At 39.5% G+C, this 20,993-nt stretch overlaps 1 protein-coding gene across 4 annotated transcripts; it reads right to left on the bottom strand.

Annotated features, from left to right (window-relative positions):
• Positions 1-1,597: 1,597 nt before the first annotated feature.
• Positions 1,598-20,361, bottom strand: gtse1 (G-2 and S-phase expressed 1). 4 transcript variants are annotated; one of them, XM_024261956.2, is made up of 13 exons: positions 20,213-20,361; positions 19,897-19,934; positions 19,735-19,792; positions 18,005-18,068; positions 17,516-17,896; positions 17,294-17,449; positions 14,593-14,731; positions 14,140-14,499; positions 13,990-14,053; positions 11,139-11,360; positions 10,833-11,052; positions 2,173-2,289; positions 1,598-2,022 (listed from the first exon to the last, which is right to left on the bottom strand). In XM_024261956.2, exons 2-13 carry the CDS (start codon positions 19,916-19,918, stop codon positions 1,936-1,938), a joined length of 1,890 nt encoding a protein of 629 aa, XP_024117724.1. In that variant the 5' UTR covers positions 19,919-19,934; positions 20,213-20,361; the 3' UTR covers positions 1,598-1,935. The 4 variants fall into 4 exon arrangements, with proteins under 4 accessions (XP_024117724.1, XP_024117722.1, XP_024117723.1 ...); XM_024261954.2 differs by having other exon boundaries at positions 17,516-18,068; XM_024261955.2 differs by having other exon boundaries at positions 17,516-18,068; positions 19,897-19,931; positions 20,213-20,360.
• Between the last annotated feature and the right edge of the window lie 632 nt (positions 20,362-20,993).

Raw genomic sequence — 20,993 nt, 5'->3', positions numbered from 1 at the left:
TTTGAATTGACCCTGGAAACCATGAGAGAGCAGAACCTCAGCACACCTGGACTGTGAGCTGCTGCATTCCGTGAAATTCCCTCTCTTTAATTGTACATGTTTGAGAGAGATTCATTAAACAAATATTATGAATATTAATATATTTTTTTAAGATTAATAACGGTCATAAAATGTTATTACATTTTAAGAAATCCTTCTTAAAGCACTGGATGGTAAAAAATGCAGCTGGTATATTTATAGATTTTAAAAAAATCATTTGATACAATAAACCATAAAATTCTGCTTGACAAATTAGAACGACATGAGATTAGAGGAATAGCAGGGAGATAGAAATAGATATTTAATTGGAAGAATTCAATACGTCAACATAGATCAATACACATCTAGTAACCTTAGCATTACATGTGGTGTCCCTCATGGCTCTGTATTAGGACCTAAATTAGTAAGAATGTACATTAATGATTTCATTTATCCAAATTATTGAAGCCTGTGTTATATGCAGATGACATAAATATATTTTGTAGTAGTGATAGTTATAAGTTAATTAGTAACACCAATGAGGAACTGCAAACTATAAAAAATGGCTTGATGGCAACAAACTATCATTAAACTTAAGCAAAACAAAAGGTATAATATTTTGCAGTTATAAAGAACATCCCAAACAACAAATAAATATAAAATAGTTCAGGAAAACATGTTTTTAGGATTAATAACTGATTCCAAACTACCCTGCAAACTGCACAAAAGACACCTAAAAATGAAAGTTTCAATAATCTCTCTGTAATAAATAAATGTAAACACTATCTCAACCTTAACACACGTCGTATTGCTCATTAATTCTTCCTTACCTCACATACTGTAATGAAGTATGGGGAAAAAATGACCAATCCTCAGTACACCCATTATACACGTTACAAAAACGAGTAGTTAGGATTATTCTTAAAGTACGATACCTGGAACACACTAACCATCTTTTCATAGTTAAAATTATTAAAATTAAATAAATACATTATAAATCATATAACAATGCAAACAATATTAAAAAAACTATATTGATAAATGATTCTCATGAATTATGTGTAACAGGGAAATTCAAACAACATATGATCCACACAAAAAGGAGATTTCTGTTTCTATGTGGAGTAAAACTGTGGGGTTTGAACCAGGACCTTCTCACTGTGAGACGGGTGCTAACCACTACACCACCGTGCAGCCTGCAGGGTTTTTATTCATTTGGGAGCTCAGTGTCTTGTTTCTGTGCTTGGAATGCTCTTAAAATAAAGTAAAACAAATTCTGATGTATAAAGTCATTCTTGAAGGTCATATTCCAAATATAAACATTTTACATTTAAATCCAAAGTTTTGGCTTTTGTACAAAGTGTGTACTTTTTTAATGTTATAAATGCTGAAAAAAATGTCCCCTCTAAAATGTTTCTATTTTACTTCCTAGTACTGAAATCCTTCAGTATTAAACTGTGAAAAAGTTTCTTTTGTTGTAACAGAAAAAGCTGGTTTAATCCTAAACAACAATTTCATCAGAAAACCCAAACAGACCAAATCAAAGCTGAAGCTACAAAAACTACAAAACCCAGCAGTGTTTCAAGGGAAGAAGTTAGAATTTATTAAGTCATAAATAAAGCTTCTCACATCAATCTTCTAGATCAAATGATTTCACATTAATGTCATCTAACAGGAGTCAGTATGTTGGATCAACAACATCGACACGATCACAGACTGACTGGACAGTTCAACAACCATTTATTTAAACAATAAAAGCAGCAACAGACATAAAAGACGTGAAAACTGTTCCAACTGAGAACTGAAGCATCCTGGGAATGTTTTAATCATTTTGAACTAAATGCTTCAGTTTAATCAAGATTCATCTCCTAAAACCAGCAGGTTAATGGTTTCAGAAGAATCAGAGGATCCAGGAGATCAGAAGGACAGATTGATGAGAGGAGCAGCGTTCTCGTGCGTGCTTTCTGGACTCCACTTGATGAGCGGAGAACTCAGGTCAATCAGCTGGAAGGGAAACAAACTAAAGTCATCCAAAATGAAAATATATCTGAAACTTGTTCTCTCCAAACATCTGTGAGGTTACACAGCAAGGATGACGTCTGGATGAAGTCCAGAACAAGACCAGAGTATAGTGTAGCTCAGTGGACCTGATACCTGAGTTTCCGTGCCGCTCTTGGTGCTTCTGCAGATCAGGTCAGGGGTGTTGGTGAGGTCGATAAGCAGCTTCTCTGGAGGGTTCTGAGCTGGAGCAGGGAGGTCGAGGAGGAGGACCTGAGGAGAGAACACGGGTCATCAAGCATTCAACTTCTGGATCTAAAGAGGTTTTGGACTGAAAGCTTCTCGTTCAGCAGATAATGACACCAAACAGCAGCAGAAACTTTTGACTGTGCTGTGATGCTGCGCTCCCACAAACGCTCTACATTAGGGTTCTCAACTCAGTTTATCTAGGGGCCACAGAAGGCGGAGTCTGGCTGAGGCTGGGCTGTATGGGGTTCCGTTTGTGCCAAAAATATGTTTTTGTGTCCACTGTCTATGCACTGAAAAACAAACTTTTTGCATCAGTAATATATACTTAATTATTCCTCATAATATTTACATAATAATTCAAATATTATGCAAATACATAGAATGTTCTAGTAAAGAAGTTAAGTTTATATTCATAAATGCAGTAAAATTTAATCAATAATTGTTAGTGCAAATTGTTACGAGGATTTTCTTAAGTAAATCTTATTAGTTTTTTTTCAGTGTGTCTACTGAACAAGTTTATTGAACATTTGTTCATGCACTACTAAGTACTATCTTCTGTGTGTCCTGTGAAACGACAGGAGATAACGACGCTAGCAACTGTTGCTAAGGACTTTTCTGATGACCAGATCCAATGACAAAACCAAACGCAAAGTTTTAAGCATAAAGCTGAAACATCACAAAGCAAACACAAAGCTTTCATCAAAGCGGCGTGGACGTGCAGAAGATATTGCTTAGTAGTACATAGACATGAACAAATGTTCAATAAAATCGTTCACCACATAGTGGACGCAAAAACATATTTTTGGCACAAATGGAACTCCATACCGCACTGGCTGCATGTGTTGAGAAAATTACATCCAAACAGTCGCTTTCAAAAAAAAAGTAAGGACCTCATTGAAGTGGTCTAGGTTTCCCTGCTTCAAGCCTAGTCAATGTCACGCCCCCAAGAGCTATATACCCACCATGATTGGTTGGTTCGTCAGCTCCACACACTTTTAAACTCGCGTGCTGTATCAACATTAAACTTCCATGTTAAAGTGCAGGGTGCAAAATATTGTTTTTGGGGCCGCAAATGGCCCGCCACTTTGAGACCCCCTGCTCTAAATGCCCCTGGTCGGAATCCCGTTTGGCTCATGGTGTTCACACTGCTCTGTCACGACCTGATACTAGTGCATGTCCACCATCAACAGTTGGAAGAGGTTTGGTGGGACATGTCAAAGCGGTGCAAATCTCTCTCCAGTCTTTTTCTTTCATGGTTCCATTTCGTTATTTGAAAGATTTGACGTCATAGAATAGAAAAGGACGCCATCCATGCATCACTACCAAAACTAAGTCCCTGATTGGTCAAACTTAGACTGCTTAACTTTCAAATGCACATTCAATAGTGGTGCGTTGAAAATGGTCGTAGAACGCTGACGTTTTGAACTTGGAAGCTCAAAATGTCCGTTACATAAACTTTCCATTGTTTTGGGGTTAAATTTCCACCAAAACAAAGTTTGATCATATATCAAACTCCACAAGCGCAATAAACATACTCGACGCAGGCAAGGAATGTTCCGCAGGCGCAGGACAGTCTCCACGCCCGCTCCTCTACTTCTGTACGCTCGTGAATCCTCTTCATGGCACTTGTGGGAGTGTTCTTCAAAGTTACGCTAATACGACCTCTCCTGCTCGCCTGTGAAAGTATTCCTAAAACTAGTTCCGCCCCCTCATGGAGGACTTGTCGAGCTTCTGCTCCGCGCCCGCGTGAAACTCAACAGTGAAGAAGAAGAAAAAAAAAAAAAAACCTGGAAATACCCGCGGTTTAATTTGATTATCAAATTAAAACTTAAAATGAAAAGAGAGAAAAAGGACTGTTCTATTTATTCATCAATTTATAAACTGCTGTAGAAAATCAAATCATTTTTGAAGTTCCCATATTTAAAAAAAATAAAAAATAAGGCAAACACATGATAAACGTTTAAATTAATTTTCTAAACGTTTATCATGCGTTTGCTTCATTTTTTATTTTTTTGTACCGAAAAGATGGGAGATGTGATGGCAAATAGAGAGCATCACTCTCCTTGGAACACTCCTGCTGTAGTTCTGTTAAAGGAATCAAATCTCTTTAAAGATGGGACATGTAGGGAGAAAAAAAAAGCTTTCTAGAGGAATGAAGCAGCCGTTTCCATGAAGCTGTGTTTATTATTTCATATATATTCAGACTGTATGTTAATTTGTCAAAGCCAATGAAGGGTTTAACTTGGCGGGAGGGGATGTGGAGAGAGCAGTTCAGCTGTGGAACTGGAGCTTCTTGGCTGTCCGGCGCACTCTCTGCTGGTGTGGATGTCCCTCAGCTTCTCCAGTCTCAGAAGGATGCCCCTGTTGGGGGGTACTGTTGTGTGGGTTTGTGTGTGTGTTTTTTTTTTTTTTGTGGTCTTGTATTTTGGGACAGACTATCAAAGGCAACCGTTCTTTTTTCAGTTTCTGTGTAATTTTCTTTTTATGCATAGACCTACTTGGTGTAGAGGCCCAAAAATGTCCCAAGGTGTCATTCAATTTCCGAAATCTTATTCTGTACAAACCTCATTAATTAAAACAGCAAAAAATGGCAGATTTGAAAATTGTTTCACTTAACGTAAAGGGCATTAACCATGTTGTCAAGCGGCAGAAAATCACCTCTCAAGAGGGAGAGGTGTCAGGTGGCCATGCTTCAGGAAACTCACCTCTCAGACATAGGACATGTAAAACTGCGGAGGAACTGGGTGGGACAGGTGTTTTATTCATCTTTTAACTCCAAGAGTAGAGGGGTTGCTATTCTTTTCCATCGTAGTCTGCCTTTCACCCTTGAGAAAGTGGTAAAAGACAGTGAGGGGCGTTATGTGCTCCTGTCTGGCTGTTTATATGGGGAGCAAGTAGTTTTGGGGTGTATCTATGCCCCCAATGTTTACGAACCGTCCTTCCTCCCTCAACTTATCTCTGATTTGACATCCTTCTCATCCCAGTACATAGTCTTAGGAGGTGATTTTAATTGTGTATTAGACTCTACAGTGGATATGTCCCCTCCACGTGTAACCCGCCTTAAGAAATCAGAAAAAATGCTGGAATTTCTTAGTGATCTGAATCTTTATGATGTATGGCGAGTTATGCATCCTACAGATGAAGATTACTCATTTTTCTCAATCCCACATCAAGTTTTCTCCTGAATAGATTACTTCTTTTCATCTCAGTTTGTTCTAGACGGGATAGAAAACTGCACAATAGGCACCAAACTAATTTCTGACCATGCCCCCGTTAGCATAGTGATTTCCCCTGCCCTACTTGGACCCTGCCTGTAGACGTTGAAGACTTAATCCAATATTATTAAGTAGCCAACAGTTTATAAATTACATTACTAGGGAGTGGGAGGGTTTCATTGCTATAAATAAAACCCCTGGAATGAGCCCTTCAACCTTATGGGAAGCCGGTAAGGCATATTTACGTGGGGCGATAATTTCATATACATCAGCTCAGAAAAAGAAAGAATTGAAAATACAGTTGGATTTAGAACAAACTGTGGCAGAGCTGGAGGTCCAGTTTAGGCAACATCCTACTGGGTCAGTGGCAAAGCAACTGGAAGCTGCTCGGTCTGCCTTAAACCAACTACTGACAAAGAAAGCACAAACACATATTTTTTATGCCAAACATAGATTATTTGAATTTGGTAATAAACCTGGCAGACTGCTGGCACGCCTTGCTAAGAATAAAATAGGAGTAAATACAATTCCTGCTCTTACAGATTCAAATGGGAAGAGACAAAGCAAGTCTGCAGACATAAATAAAATAATGAAATTATTTTACCAAGACCTCCTCTATACTTCTCAATGTAAATCTTCCACTTGCAGCAGAGCAGATTTTCTTGACAAGATAAATTTTCCTGCTCTGACAGAGGATCAAAAACACATTTTAAATAAACCATTAAGTACAGAGGAAGTATCTGAAGCTATTTCTACCCTGAAGGGGGGAAAAGCCCCAGGACCAGATGGTTTTGGACCCGAATTTTATAAAAAGTTCTGTAAGATACTAGCTGGTCCATTAACGGACATGTTTTTGGATTCATTTGAAAAAGGCTCCCTTCCCCCTACGTTAAACTGTGCACATATACATGTAATCTTAAAAAAGGACAAGCCAGCTGATGTCTGTGGATCTTATCGACCTATTAGTCTCTGTCGATAGCAAGGTGCTTTCTAAGCTTCTGGCTCGTCGGCTGCAGAACCTTATCCCAATCCTTGTAAATTCAGATCAGACAGAGTTTGTACCGGGTTGGTTCTCACTTAGCAACATGAGAAGACTGCTGAATCTCGTACAGTTTTCCTCTGATAAAAAACAGAAAGCGTTGGCCATTACTCTTGACGCTGAAAAGGCATTTGATCGGATTGAGTGGGAGTATCTTTTTGATGTTCTCCATAGGTCCGGACTTGGCGGGAGTTTTCTCCGATGGATACAGTCCATATACCACTCACCTAAGGCGGCTGTCCTGACTAATGGGGGCTGCTCTGATTCATTTGGGTTAGAAAGAAGTGTTCGCCAAGGTTGCCCTCTTAGCCCACTTCTTTTTGCTTTAGCATTGGAACCATTAGCTGAAAGTATACGTGCTCAAACTGAGGTTAAGGGAATCCTGCTGGGAAATGTGGAGCATAAGATTGCCTTGTATGCTGATGACATAATCTTATTCTTGAGGTCACCTATTAAATCAATTCCTAGTGTTCTTAAAATTTTTAACAAATTTAGTTCAATGTCTGGTTACAAAATTAATTTCACCAAATCAGAAGCTATGCCATTAGGGGGCCTCACTAAGGCTGATGTTCTTAAGGACTTTCCCTTCAAATGGACTGTTAGTGGCATTTTGTACCTTGGGGTGAAGGTGTCACCAGATCTGAAGGATATGTGGAAACTGAATTTCTCCCCCATATGTACACAAATAGAGAGGGATCTACAGCGATGGCATAAACTCCCACTATCCATGATGGGCCGTATTAGTCTTCTCAAAATGAATGTTCTCCCACGTCTTTTGTACCCTATGCAGATGCTCCCACTGTATATAACCAAGAAAAACAACAAAGTTCTGGATAAGGCATTTACCAACTTTATATGGGCTGGGAAGAAACCAAGACAGAAGCTTAAAATTTTGCAGCTGAATTCAGATATGGGTGGTCTTTCCGTTCCGAATATAATTTTCTATAACTGGGCCTGCCATGCTCATCACTACTGGCTATGGTTACATACATATCTCAAGATGGAAACATGTATTGATACGTGGACATGTTCTCCTTACTCTCCTTGGGGGCTGATTACCTGTGATGTAACCAAAATCCCACTGACTGTTAGAAAAAATCCTATTATTTATAACAGTGTCAAGGTTTGGCGCGATATTCTGAAACATCTGGGAAGGACAAAAGTAAAATCCTTACTTTCCCCGATAACTCACAACCCTGATTTTCCTGCAGGTGTGGGCCCATCTGTGTTCTCTTCCTGGCGCAATTTAGGGATACATGTAATTGGTGATCTAATTAAAGATGACACGCTGATGTCTTTTCAACATGTACAAACCATATTTAATGTTCCCCAAACACATTTTTTTTGCATTTCTCCAACTGAGAGATTTCATTTCTTCCCATGTCACCCCGTCTACTGGTGAACATGATGTAGAAAAGTTTTTGCTGTCTCGCGGAGATAGGGGACACCTCATTGGATCATTTTACTCTATTCTGAATTCTTTGGGTACATATGTGCTTCCAGAGATTTCCCGTAAATGAGAAACAGATTTAGACTCTCAATATATAGAAGGTGACTGGCAAATGGCATTGCATTTGATCAAATCTACATTTACGTGTAACAGACTAAGAGAAACTCAATATAAGACTAGAAAAATTGCATTACCTCCGATAATGCATGTGTGAATGCATTTTCGCGTTGTGTAAAGTTGTGTTAAATTTGTGTAATTTGTGTAATTGTAAGAATGTGTAGTAAAAGCATGAATTTGCTGAACATGCTGGATGTGTAAAATTGCATGAAATGCTGAATTTTCTTTAAATTTGCACAAATTGTGTTAAATTGTGTAGTTGTGTAAAGTTGTGTTAAATTTGTGTAAGTTGTGTAATTGTAATAATGTGTAGTAAAAGCATGAATTTGCTTAACATGCTGGATGTGTAAAATTGCTTAAATTGCATAAAGTGTGTAATTTGCAGGAATTTGTAATAAAATCCTATTAGTTATAATGGGGCTGAAAAAACGCACAAATTGTGTAACTACGCAAAAACTGTAAAGTGCACAACTACTAATAATACAAGCAGGAAAGTCCTTAATGAGCCGAACGTTGTGATACCAAGATTGTGTAAGTCGCATAAAGTGTGATAAAGTTTTTACGTGCCGAAAAACGTACGGAAGTGGACATAAACTATAATAATAATAATAAAGAAAAACACAAACACTATAGTGTGAATGCATTGAATGCATTCACACAATAATGCACAGACTTCACATAACACCTGTGGTCTTGCATAAATGTCACCATTCTGTATCCCCACTGTGTTTGAAATGCCGTTTAGAGAGAGGAACATATTTTCACTGTCTTTGGGAATGTCGTAAAATCTCTAGTTTTTGGTCACATATTTCTTCTGTAATAAGTGGGATTTTAAAAGTGAAAATTAAGAAAGGATCCAAGTGTCTACCTGCTAGGCCTCCCTTCAAAGGTGTTACAAATCCCTAAACGTTACCTACTGCTCCTGGAAAAACTCCTTTTGATTGCTCAAAAGTGTATATTAATAAATTGGATTAGAGAGTCGCCTCCCACTGTCACGCTGTGGTACAGAGAAGTCTTTGGTATACTTCCTCATGAGAGGTTGCATGCAGTTGTAAAAGGAAATGAAGAAATGTTTTTGTCAACTTGGGCTCCGTTTTTGAACTACCTGCCTCCTGACTTAAGGGGTCAACTTTTAAAGGGACAAAGCATTCCCCTTAGCTTATAAGTAAAGGGCATGCTTTGTAACATCTGTATTTTGTTTTTTTTGCTTTTTTTGTGTTGTTGTTTTTGGTTTATTCTTTTATGTATATTGATGATCGTCTGTAGAAAAAAAAAAGAAAATCATTTCCTAAGGAAAGTGTTTGATCACAAGGCGGAGAAAACACAAAAAGAAGAACTATTAGAAAATGGATAAAAACGTTCATTATGGGTGGAGCGGACATAGTTTGGTGTCAGAAATCTAATAAAAATGTTTAAAAGGTTATTTGCGTGTTTGTTCCATTTTTGATTTAATATTTTTAATGGGAACACAAAGAATGTATCCGTTTCTTTATTATAATGATAATTATATGAAATAGTCATTTTTTATTTTTTTCATTTATTTTACTTTGAAAAAAGATACACAGATCCAGTTATCAATAGAAAAGTGGCCAATCACGTGCAGGTTTATGTTTTTCTTTATTTTTTACATGAACTCAGTCAGGAATCCCTCCATGGCTGGCAGAAGTGGTTCCACGAGCGCGTAGGACTACAGGAGCGCTCATGGAGGCAGAATTTTGTGACTGTGGAACGTTCATTGTGCGTATGGAGTTATATATATATATACACACGGTCGTGGGGGACAGTTAGCGGAAATCTAACGCCATACTTGGAAGTGGCTTCTTGAACACGCCTTGCTGAGGGCGGTGTGAACATAGCTTAAAGGTTTGAATGACGGCTTCAACCAAATCGACCATGAAGCTTGTAAATAAGCAGCTCCATGGTTCAGGAGTCCGTCTGTTTTTCTTTGACTTCAGACGATTGTGTGTGAAATGTGTAGATTTTCTTTAAATATTCTGATGAAAGGTATCTCTTTGACAACTACAGAAAGTCCGTTTCAGGTTGAAGGACGTGCATGAAGGTTGAAATGAGATATCCCCCAAAGGAAGAAAGCAGCTTGAAAAAAGATCAAAGCATGTCTTAAAAGTTAAAGATGAGCTCTGAAGTCATGACATTCCTTCTGTGTAGGTTTTCTTTCCGTTAGTGAACCTCAAACTACTGAATCATGTTTCTGGTGTTTTAACATGTTCCTGTGGCATGTTTCTGATGATGGACACGTTTATAGAGATTAAAACTGCATGTCTGACTATTCAAATTTGTGAATCAGGAGCAGAAAATATGCTAAATGGGCGGGTCATAAGCTTCCTGCTCTGATGCATGATCTGACGGGCTGTAAGCTAGTGGGAGAGAGTGTAAACAGAGAGCTCTCAGCAACAGGAAGGGGAAAAGAGGGAACGGTTGCTCCACACCAACTCAGAGGTGAATTTCTAAACTGCTGCCGTTCTGCAGAAACTATGTCTTAGAAAACATCAGGTTTTATGTATTTTGGCTCCAAACAGCATCATCATAATTAAAAGTCCATGGGGAACGCTTTGAAGATGGATCAAAAGAGGATCAAAGCAGGACTTCAAAGACACAGATGCTGTAAACACATTCACACATTTTGGTGAATGTCTGACTTTAAACACTGAAATTTGCTCCAACCATTAATGGATCTAATCTAAATACAGCAGGCCTGGAGGAGGGAGAGTACTGTGTGGCTCCTGACCTCCTGGGTCTTGCTAGCGTTCTCCTCTGCAGTCTCCAGCTCGATCAGGTCGTTGGGGGGCGTGGGGCGGCTGTCCGTCGGCTCCACGTCCTCCTCGTTCTCTGGGGGGCGGGGCTCAGAGCTTGCTGTGGTTACATCGGCCTCCTCTTCCTCCAGACAGAAAGGTGGGATGTCCAGGGGGTCAACGGGCTCCTCCAAAGGTGCTTCTTTAGGGGCACAGCTTTAAAGAACAGAAACATGAATCAGAAACTTGTCAGTTTTTAAGGTGGACTTCAGTGGATTGGAAGCCCTATAGTGACATGTCACCTGGTGCTGATATGTTTCCTGGCTGAACTGGGGGCGGGAGTCGTGCAGGAGTCTGTGCCCCCCACCGGCTTGACTCTTGGGGTTTGGTTGTTGGAGGAGAGGGCAAAAGACCGGCTCCTCAGCGGGGTAGGAAGGGCCGATGGGCGGCGGGCCTTTACCTGCACCGACTTGGGGAGGCTTTCAGATGGCGTCAGATGACCAGAGGACGGCTTTACAGGAACACTGGGGGGGGTGGAGGTTCATTAGTGGTCATGTAAAACATGTGTGTGTACCCTAAAGATGACACTCCAGAGACGAGAATTTGAAAAACCAGGACTGTAGAAACACCTGTGACATCCTCAAAATGACTCTGGGAAGAGCAGGTGTGTCTTGCAGTTCTCTATAGGGGCCATACCATGATGTTCTTCAGCCTTCAGAGTAAACTATATCCATATATATGATCATATGTTACCTTCGGAACACTAAAAAACAAATTATTTAAGATTCAAGATTAACTTTATTTATCCCCGCAGGAAAATTTGGTTACATTTATTTGTGAAATACGAGTCATTTTGTGGACTGTTTTAATACACGGTGGTAAAACGACTTGATCTCTGAGGCTCCGCCTTTCGCTCCTTGTCGATCCCGCCCATTTCACGTCATCCTTGAGCCTACCCATAGACCAGTGGTCTGCAACCTGCGGCTCTCATCTCTGCATGGTGGCTCTCTGGCGGAATAGTGATTCTTCTGTTCCTTTCCGAATGTTTTTGGGCACGTAAAAAAAATCACTTTCAGTGATTTCAGTAATCTTGGTATCACAACGTTCGGCTTGTTCAGGACATCACTGCTTTTATTTTTGGTATTCATAAACTTTATAGTTTTTGAAATAATGAGCAAAATATGCCCCATAAGAAATGAATGAGAAAGTCTTCAAATTTCAACAATTTAACTAGATTAACAACAAGCCTTTAAATATTTTCATAATTTATGGACTATGTTTTAATCTTTTATAGTAATTTAAAAAAATTTGGAGTTGACCTCATATTTAAGCAACATGCAAACATTTTTGGCTAATTTATCATCAACTGGGATTTTTAAGGCTAATTTAGAGTTTAGCTTCTCTTTTAGCAACATGCTAACGGTTTTAACTAATTTAGTTTACTGAGGAATTTTAGGCTATTTTGGAGTTAAGCTAGTAACTAAGCAATGTGCTAGCTTTTTTGTGGCTAATTTAGCCTGTACTGAGTTTTGTTAAGCTAATTTGGAATTTAGCTAATATTTTAGCAATATGCTAACGGTCTTTTGGCTAATTTGTTATCCACTGAGATTTTTAGGCTAATTTAGAGATTAGCTTATGTTTTAGCAACATGCTAACTTTTTTTGACTAATTTAGTTCACTATGGAATTTTAGGCTATTTATTGAGGCTAGCTAGTGCATAACCAACAAGCTAGCTTTTTGGCTAATTTGGCATCTACTAAGGTAAAAGGTTAAAAAAGAAAAAAAAAAAACATTTTGAGAGATGCTAGGTTCTTTTTCTATTTTTGCTTTTGTTAGTGCCAAAAATTGGACATAATTCATATTTATTTAAAAAAAAAAGACGGTCAGGAATACAAATCCAAATGTCTTAAAGGCTAAAGTAAATCTATACGGCTCCTTTTAGGTTTTGATCAGTAGGAAATACGCCCAGATGGCTCTTTTACTGCGGAGAAAGTGAGTGTGTTCGTTGTAGTCTGGGGGCGGAGTTTGCAGCACAGATTCTTCCTGGAGGGGGCGGTTCACATCATGATGTCGGCAGGATAGGACTCGCTGTTATTGTGGGTGTGGGAGGGGCTGCTGCAGACAGTGCAGGTTTTTAGAGGATTACTCTTAAATGCATGAACGGATCAAAATGCCGCTTTGGAATTCTTTATAGAGAGGAATGAGCAGTAAAATGCATTTAAAACTTAAAAAAGTAGAATTCATGGTATGGCCCCTTTAAGACATGTATGACCACCTCGAGGGACGTCATGAAAGCTGTCCAGTCAGCCCACTACACTGATCTGTGAGTACAGTAATTCAAGGACATTGGGGACCGTAGAGATCCACAAATACTCTGAATCTGTTAACAACACCTAACCCCGCAGCCAAAGAATATCCACTACAGATCCATACTCATCAAAACTTCCGATTATACTTTTCTTAAAGAACATTGGAGTATTGCTCAACATGGAGTTTTTCTTAACGATTCATCTGGCCCACCACACTGAATACAATGTTTAAAATCCTAAATTAATGATTTGTTTTCCCTGTAATTCTGGTGTCTCCTCAAAGATGGTGCTTTACAAATACATTGAGTTATTCTGCATTCATGTGTTGTTGTTCTTCTGATGTTTATATGTGGTTTTCAAGTTGAATATTCATTTTTCCAATAATTAAAACCCCCATGAACGCAGCATTTCTGTAAGTTTGGAATTCTCCCTGATGGACATCAACCCACTGGTGCAACTAGCAGTAAAATGAGGAAAAAAGTTAGTTTTGAACTAAAGAAGTAAAATGTTTTGCTTTAAAATATATTTATATAAATATGATGTAACAAAAAAATATTCTTCCCACTCCTTTTCAAGCACATTGTTTTGTTATACTTGTAATTTTTTTCTCTAACTCTTGATTTTATTTTTGTGTTTGAAACAAAGAAATATATAAATTACATGTTTTTGTTCTGTCTCCTAAGGTGGATCATCAAAACACTCCAGACATCTGCTCCTGCTCTACAGGTTCATGGAGCGTTCTCCATCGTAGACATTTCGTATGGAGCGTCTGTGCGCTGCGAACAGGTGTGTCCATTTCTCGCCTGTATCCACTCACCTGTGACTGATACATAACAGCACTCACCTGTTCATGCTGCCCAGTGACACCAGCCTTTTCGGCTTGAGCCCCTTTGAAACATCGGAGGATGCTGATGGATGAGAACAGACGTTAGATCCGACCACAGCCCTGTGAGGAGCATGGAGCGCTCATCCGTGCACGACTGCAGTCTGTTACCGTCTGTGTGCCGGACTCCTGGAGTGGGAAACACCAGAGCTTCAGGCTTGGACTTCAGCCGTCCCGGCAGCAGGCTGGATGCTGACGAGGGCATAGAGGCCGTCTTCTCTAAAGGTCTCTTGGATGGTGTTGGTTGGAAGCCCACACTCTCGGCTCTCTTCAGCGGCGTGGACTTCTTGGCGCATTCGGTTTCTGAGATCTTCCTGGCTTGGTGGTGCAGAGCTTTCGTGGAGTGCTGCTCTGCAGCAGTGTAGACGGCGGAACGGCGAGGTCTGCTGTCGTTGGTTGGTCTGTTTATTCGACTGGGGGCATTTCGAGTGGAGCTACTGAGCCTCCGGTTCACAGAGGAGTTCACTTTACCTACAGGGACGAGAACGGCTGTGATGGAGGTCCAGGCACAAATACAAACCTCCAAACCAAAGGAGTCAACTGAAGTGCGAGTAATCTGATTACCTGTAGCGGGGGACAGAGACAGGCTGGAGTTGAAGCTGGACACAGACGATGAAGATGAGGACGTGTTTTTCCTGTCCGTCACCCTTCGGCCCGGAATAGCTGGAGCTTTCCCTACAGAGAGGCTCTTCCTCATGGCGCTCTGCAGGACGATAACCACCAGATGAAACTTTTGAGAAGATAGAAACATTTCTTTATCCTAGTCAGAATCATTTATGAAATTCATGCAGAAAGTTTATCATTTCTAAAAGACTCACTGTGATGTTTTTGGTGTTTTTAACATGTTTTTGTAGCATTTTCTGATTTTAGATTACATTTATCAAGAAAATTAAGATTAAAATTGCATTTCTGATTATTTCTTTATTCAACTAATTGAAATGAGAAATCATAGCCCCGCCCACAACTCAGAGGTGAATTCCTTAAGAACTCCTGCTGCTCTGCAGAAACTAAATCTTTTATTTTGGCTAAAAACAGCACAATCATAACTAAACAACCACTGGGAGGAATTTGAAAACAGATTAAAAGATGATCAGAGTAGAACTTTAAAGATGTTGATTATCTTCTTCCTACAAAAAAAAGAGATTTTAGGTTTTTACATTCCTGATGTAAAAACGGTTCCAATCATCTATTCCAGATCCTTCCATGCTTGAAGTAATACAGTTTCAACTTGGATGAGATTGATCATCAGCTTCAAAAAGAATAAACCATTCAATGTCCTTTTTTTTTTAGCTTTTAAGTGCATTCTACTGTTCATTCCTCACTATAAAGAACCCCAAAGTGGTATTTTGATCCACTCCAGCATAAAAACCTGAGCACCAGCCCCTCCCAACCCATAAAAACGACCCTTTCTCCACAGAGTTAACGGTGATCAGCAAAACTCAGACATGCTGCCGAGGCCGGCTGTAGGCTGATGTCATGAAGTGACAAGAAGGGAAAGGCGGAGCCTAATAGATCGCATCATTTTACTTTCTGGTGGGAGAAGACTTTACAAAAAGAATTCATATTTCATTAAAAAAATGTTCTTCAGTGTGCCAAAGTTGATTTATTCTCATATATATCTGATCCTCCAGGATTTCGTGATGTTGCGATCACAACTATTAACGCAAAATCAAGCAAACCCCACCATTTGTTGCGCACCCTGCGACTTTTTATTTTCACCGCAACTTTGACCGATCTGCCATGACAACAGTCATGGATGACGTGACTTCTTCCCGGGTGATGTTCTCTCTTCAATAATCTGTCTTTAGTCCTCTGACTTTTTCCCTTTCTGGTCACTCCGCCATGTGCGGGTGGTGTGCTAATCGCGCACAGGGCGGGGTGGGAGGGTGCCATAGACCGTCAATGGGGTGCACTGATTGTGCACTGCTGTGGCGCAGACAGAGAAAGACAGAAAGAGACTCTGGAAACAGATCCTCAGATGTTGGTCTTCCTCTACCACAACCGGTGATTCACACCAGTGACACTTTTGAAATATAAGTATCAGTTATTATATCTGTAATATAAAGAACAAGATTCAGTGGAGAACATGGAGATCTGAGACTTAATCTGCTATGCTTTTTTCTTTTTTTAAGATTATAATTTTTACCTGGAAAATGTAATTTTATTCTACAGGATGTTTAAATCAATACAGAAATGTTTGGGTTGTTGAGAGGAGGGAGGACTGAAAGTTCATTTTGGGTGTCATGTTTCCATATTCAAGTTAAATGACAGCAAGACAACGTTGTATATGGTGATGATGAAGTATTTTCCTAATGCATGTCACAATAAAAAGGTTGTTGGAAAAATGAGAATGTGTTTTTTTTTTCATAATCAACACTTTTTAAGGCTCTTTTTCAAATATATATATATTCAAAAACACCACAACTTATGTTGCAACGTTTCACAAAAGCTGCTGCAACATCAGGCGTTTTAGCCCACAAGAATCATAAAAATCTGCTGCGACATCCTGGAGGGTCTGACATATGAAAGGCTTACAAAAGCCTAGTACAGGCCCTTTACAGTAATGTCTACACTGGAATTTGTCTTTGACCTGAGAACCACGCACAGAACTGATCTCCTGACTTCTGCTGGAAGCTAATTTTCCTTAAAGTTAGGTAGTTTGATTATCTGATAGAAAAGATTTAACAAACTAATGTGGTGAAACTTTTTTAAAATGTTTTTATTCCAGTTTTAACACCGAGTTTGTTCTGCCTGTCAGTCTGACTCCAGCATGTGACTGAGTGGAGCCACAATAAAGGGTGCAGACGTGTGGAGGTGGTGAGGCTTTTCTGCTCATAATCATTGACTGTATATGAGAAGTGGACTGAGTGACTCCTCCCCCTGACATTCCAAGCAGGAAGTAACTGCTGGTTTCAAGAAGTCAAGATCCCATAGACTTCTATAGAGAAATAAACAGCTGTTTCTCAGTCATTCTACTAGTCAGAATAACTGTTGCTCTTCAAGTGGAGGGGGTGTGGCCTTTGAACAAGTTCACTCCTCATTGGTGAGTGGCTGCCAACTTTGATTCAGACTGATTTGGACCAATCCCTGTTTACTAATGGCATCTGGTTCCAACATGGTGGCATCTGTACTCAAAATTGACTGTCTGGTTGGAACCGAAAGTCTGGTTTGTTCTATGGGTGACATCACAATAACTCAGTCCAGTTCTCCGATACAGTCAATGCTCAAGATTGATGTATAAAGTATTTAAGCGGATGGCGGTTACCTTTGTGGGCGGTACCAGAGAGCGCCTCACTGACAGGGTGGAGTTGATGGAGGAGTCACTGATGTCAGACGCCACACTTGCTGAATCAGAGAGTAAAGATTCAGACGACTCTGCTCTGTTGGCGAGCCGTGAGGACGGGCTGCGCTTTGAAACGGCCTGAAACACATGAAGAGGTCAGTCTCCGTACTCAGTGCTGTGATGATGACACAGGACTCCTCTTACTTTGACCGGCGGCTGCAGTCGTGTTCTGTCCGCTCTGCTGCTGGATAACCTGGACGCTGGTGGAGCGGCTGGTTTGTTCGGCAAAACCACAGCGACCCCCACTGGGGCCTTTGCTCGCAGGCTGGACCTCGGCTGAAGCTTGGCTCCGCCCAGAGGGCTGGAAGTGCTGCGTGCGAGAGGGGGGCGGGCAGCTGAGCTGCGTCTGCTTCCTCTGGGCAGCTGGAGCTGGATGGCGGGCGGCAGCTGCTTTTTGGGCGTATCCTGCAGGCAGAAGGTCTCCCGCTTGATGGGGCTGAGAGCGCCGCTCGGATTACACAGCATTTTCATTTTCGCCTCAGAGTTTTGCAGAAACTCTTCTCCAGTGATGTTGGCGTTTCCATTCTGCAGCAGAGAGTGGGCGTCCTGACACACAGCCTTCAGCGATTCACCTGTGAGTGGCCTACAGTTTACAGACTCGTGGCCTTCCAGCAGCTCAGACGCTTTGCTCACTGAAACTGGAGGATCTTCACAGTCCACTTGACCCTCAAAAACCTCGTCTTCATCCTCTTTGGAGCTGCAGAAAACAGAGATGTCACAGAACACGTTCACAGCTTTTACAACAGCTGATTGGACTTTGTGGCATTAAAAACATTCTAAATAGCGATTTAAAAGGACAACTTAAACAACTTAAACTAAAAAATACACTCAAAAGTACAAAAAAAACGTTATACTAGGATGAAGAAGTTGCTAGTGACTCAACTCGGAATAGAAAATGTCTCCTAAAAGTTTAAAATGTCAATTTTGACTACCTGATTGAAAAACTAAATTAAATTTATTGATGTTAAACAAAACTGTATCATTCATGTCGATTCCCACAGCAGTCCTGAACTGTGAGAACAATATTACTTTCACAATTCTGCATTATTATGCCGCTTTGAGCGAAACATATCACCCAAACTAGCCAAAAACTAAAACAAAACAAACAAAACAAAAATTGCACACAACTAGTACCTGGTAAAAATACAGTTTGGGCATAGGTTACCATATTTAGCATCTTTAGCAGTATTAGCAATGCAAGGGAGTTGATCATGCTAGACGTAAGGCTAGCACTTTTAACATTAGAATTGTTAGCATAATACACATTTTTAGCACTATTTTTTGAGAAAGTCGATGGTGTGAGATGCAATGCTAGTACTTTTAACACTAGAAAAGTTTGCATTGTTAGCTATGTTTTTTGAGATAATGAATGATCCTAGATGCAAGAAAGGGTGGGCTAAAAACGGGATAATCTTAATTAGAGGGCCGCTGGAAACACTTTGAATAAAGTTTAAAAAATGATCGGAGTTGGACTTTAAAATCATTTAAAATGTTTTAAATCTGTAAAACAAACCCATTGTGTTTAAATGATTTGGATCATATTTAACTATTTTTGACTTCTAGCTCAAGCACACAGAAAATGTTTTTTTACTTATGAAAAATGGGACACTGAGATGATATTTACTCACAAATATTTTAGGTCGCAAGACAATTCAAGGAGTGAGTACAGCGAGGCAAGAATGACTGGAGTCCAAAGTTACCATTCAGTCATTTCTGAGCTTGACTAACTAAATCAAAGTATTTTTAGATTTATAAAAAAAAAGAATCGCAAGTTTTTAAAACAAATTTCCATATTACTTTTTACAGTGCAGATGTGAATCTTTTTGGGTTTATCTATACTCATTGATGTCATTTGCAATACAACACACACTATTTTTTTTCTGGTGATGTGACACTAAGTTTTAAAAACCGGACAACTGAAGAGAAAGTTTTCTCAGAACTGGTAAGTATTATAGATCATCTTCCATCAAACTGAAAAATCCAGTAAATGTTTTTTCCTTCCAGCAGAAGCCCCGTTTACGAAATCCATGACCACAAATGAAGCTGGGAACACTGGGATCAGAGTGGGGCTCTAACCCTTATGGAAAATCAAAGCAAACTAGACCGTTGCAATTTTATTTAAGAAAGTCATGTTTTTAACAATAGCAAGCTCTATGGTTTATTTGCTTTTTGACCCAGAAATTAACAAATAGACACATTAAGGGCCAAAATATCAAAGAGTTTGTGGGCAGATATGAGGCAACCTGAAATGTGTCTCTTTTAGACACTTTAGAATAAGAGGAGAACTTCACGGTAACGTGCATTAAGCTGCATTAAACGTGGGTGTTCAGGCCCGAGAGCCGCAAATATCGCGAGATTCTTACCTGGCAGGGGAAAGCGAAACGTCGAAATCAAACTTCTCGTCTTGCAGGAAAAGAACATCTGTTTTCAAAGAGAGAAGAGGCTAAATAGCGTGGCGACAGTAAAGAACACATCACCAAGGAATGATGTACAAACCAAATGCAGATGTCTCAGCATTAACTTACCGCTGTTGGCTTGAAAGGCCATTCCGCTGTTTGCTCTTCTTTATGGAAATAATATTTACGCAAATTAAAAATAAGTATATTTTTATGTTGCGACTATTTTGGCCTTATTAAATATCAATTGCAAATAAAACAAAAACTGTCATTTTATTAAACTGATTTATCTACGAGATTGTATGAAAACGTTATGGTAACGTTACGCTAACCAGCTAGCAAGCTTTCTAACTTTACTCATTTACCGAGAACAAATCTGAGTTCTAAACTAACCAATGTTTCCACAAATACGGTACAGCCTAACATATCTGTGTAAAAATCTTACCTTTATAGTGCCTTTTATTTTAATCTGTCCGTTCTGCCCTATTCAACCTGTAAAACGAAAACACTTCAGCGAGAATTCAAATTTGCTGCCTGCAGGTAACGTGACCGAGACGAGCGCAACGATTGGTTGAAAGGAAACGAGGCATCATAGCGTTGAATTCTGGGACATATAGTTAGTTGTTCTCAGAAACTTCCTGAGGATTTTTTCCCATTAAGTATTCCATTCAAATTCTTCCAAAGAAGGCAACAGATCTGAATTATTTGTCAAAGTATTTAAACAATAATGAAAAAGTGCGAACAAAAAATAATATTTGATCATTTTACTTTTATTGGTTTTATTCGGGGGGGTCAATGTTCCATGAATACGGGTGTAAATGATAAAACGATTAAATAAAATGGCTTTGAAAGTCAATTAAACGGAAACAAAATTGTAAAAAGAAACCAAGACTGTCAAGTCTTCACCAGAAACTCTAAGCTTTTCTGTTTTCTAAATAGTCCTACACATTCCTAACCATTGGAGGGCGCTATTTCCTTTGAAGCCAGGGGTAGTTGAGTGTAGTCAGGTTACAAAGAGAGACACTGGCTACTATAAGGAATGTGCATGTTCATTTTCCTTTTTTTATTGATTCAATTATCAATGAATTCCATTAAAAATCGGTAATTTCTCATTTGTTTGTTCAAATCCTCAGACAAATATAATAATCAGGCAAGAATAACATGTAAGCGTAAATACATTTCTAAGGAAATTGTCCATCACTCGTACAACACTTACTGGATCCTAG

This window comes from Oryzias melastigma, linkage group LG6 (genome assembly GCF_002922805.2).
Source record: "Oryzias melastigma strain HK-1 linkage group LG6, ASM292280v2, whole genome shotgun sequence".
Lineage (NCBI taxonomy): Eukaryota > Metazoa > Chordata > Actinopteri > Beloniformes > Adrianichthyidae > Oryzias > Oryzias melastigma.
The sequence above is the reverse complement of the archived record's forward strand: the minus strand, read 5'-3'. Positions and strand labels throughout refer to the sequence as shown.

Bases quoted from the DNA above. Each gene is read 5' to 3' on its own strand.
- gtse1 (XM_024261954.2), bottom strand. From the start codon at position 19,918: ATGGCCTTTCAAGCCAACAGCG. The intron at 18,069-19,734 runs GTAAGAATCTCG...TGTTTTCTGCAG, and splicing joins GTTTCGCTTTCCCCTGCCAG to CTCCAAAGAGGATGAAGACG. The intron at 2,023-2,172 runs GTATCAGGTCCA...TTTCCCTTCCAG, and splicing joins AGAGCGGCACGGAAACTCAG to CTGATTGACCTGAGTTCTCC.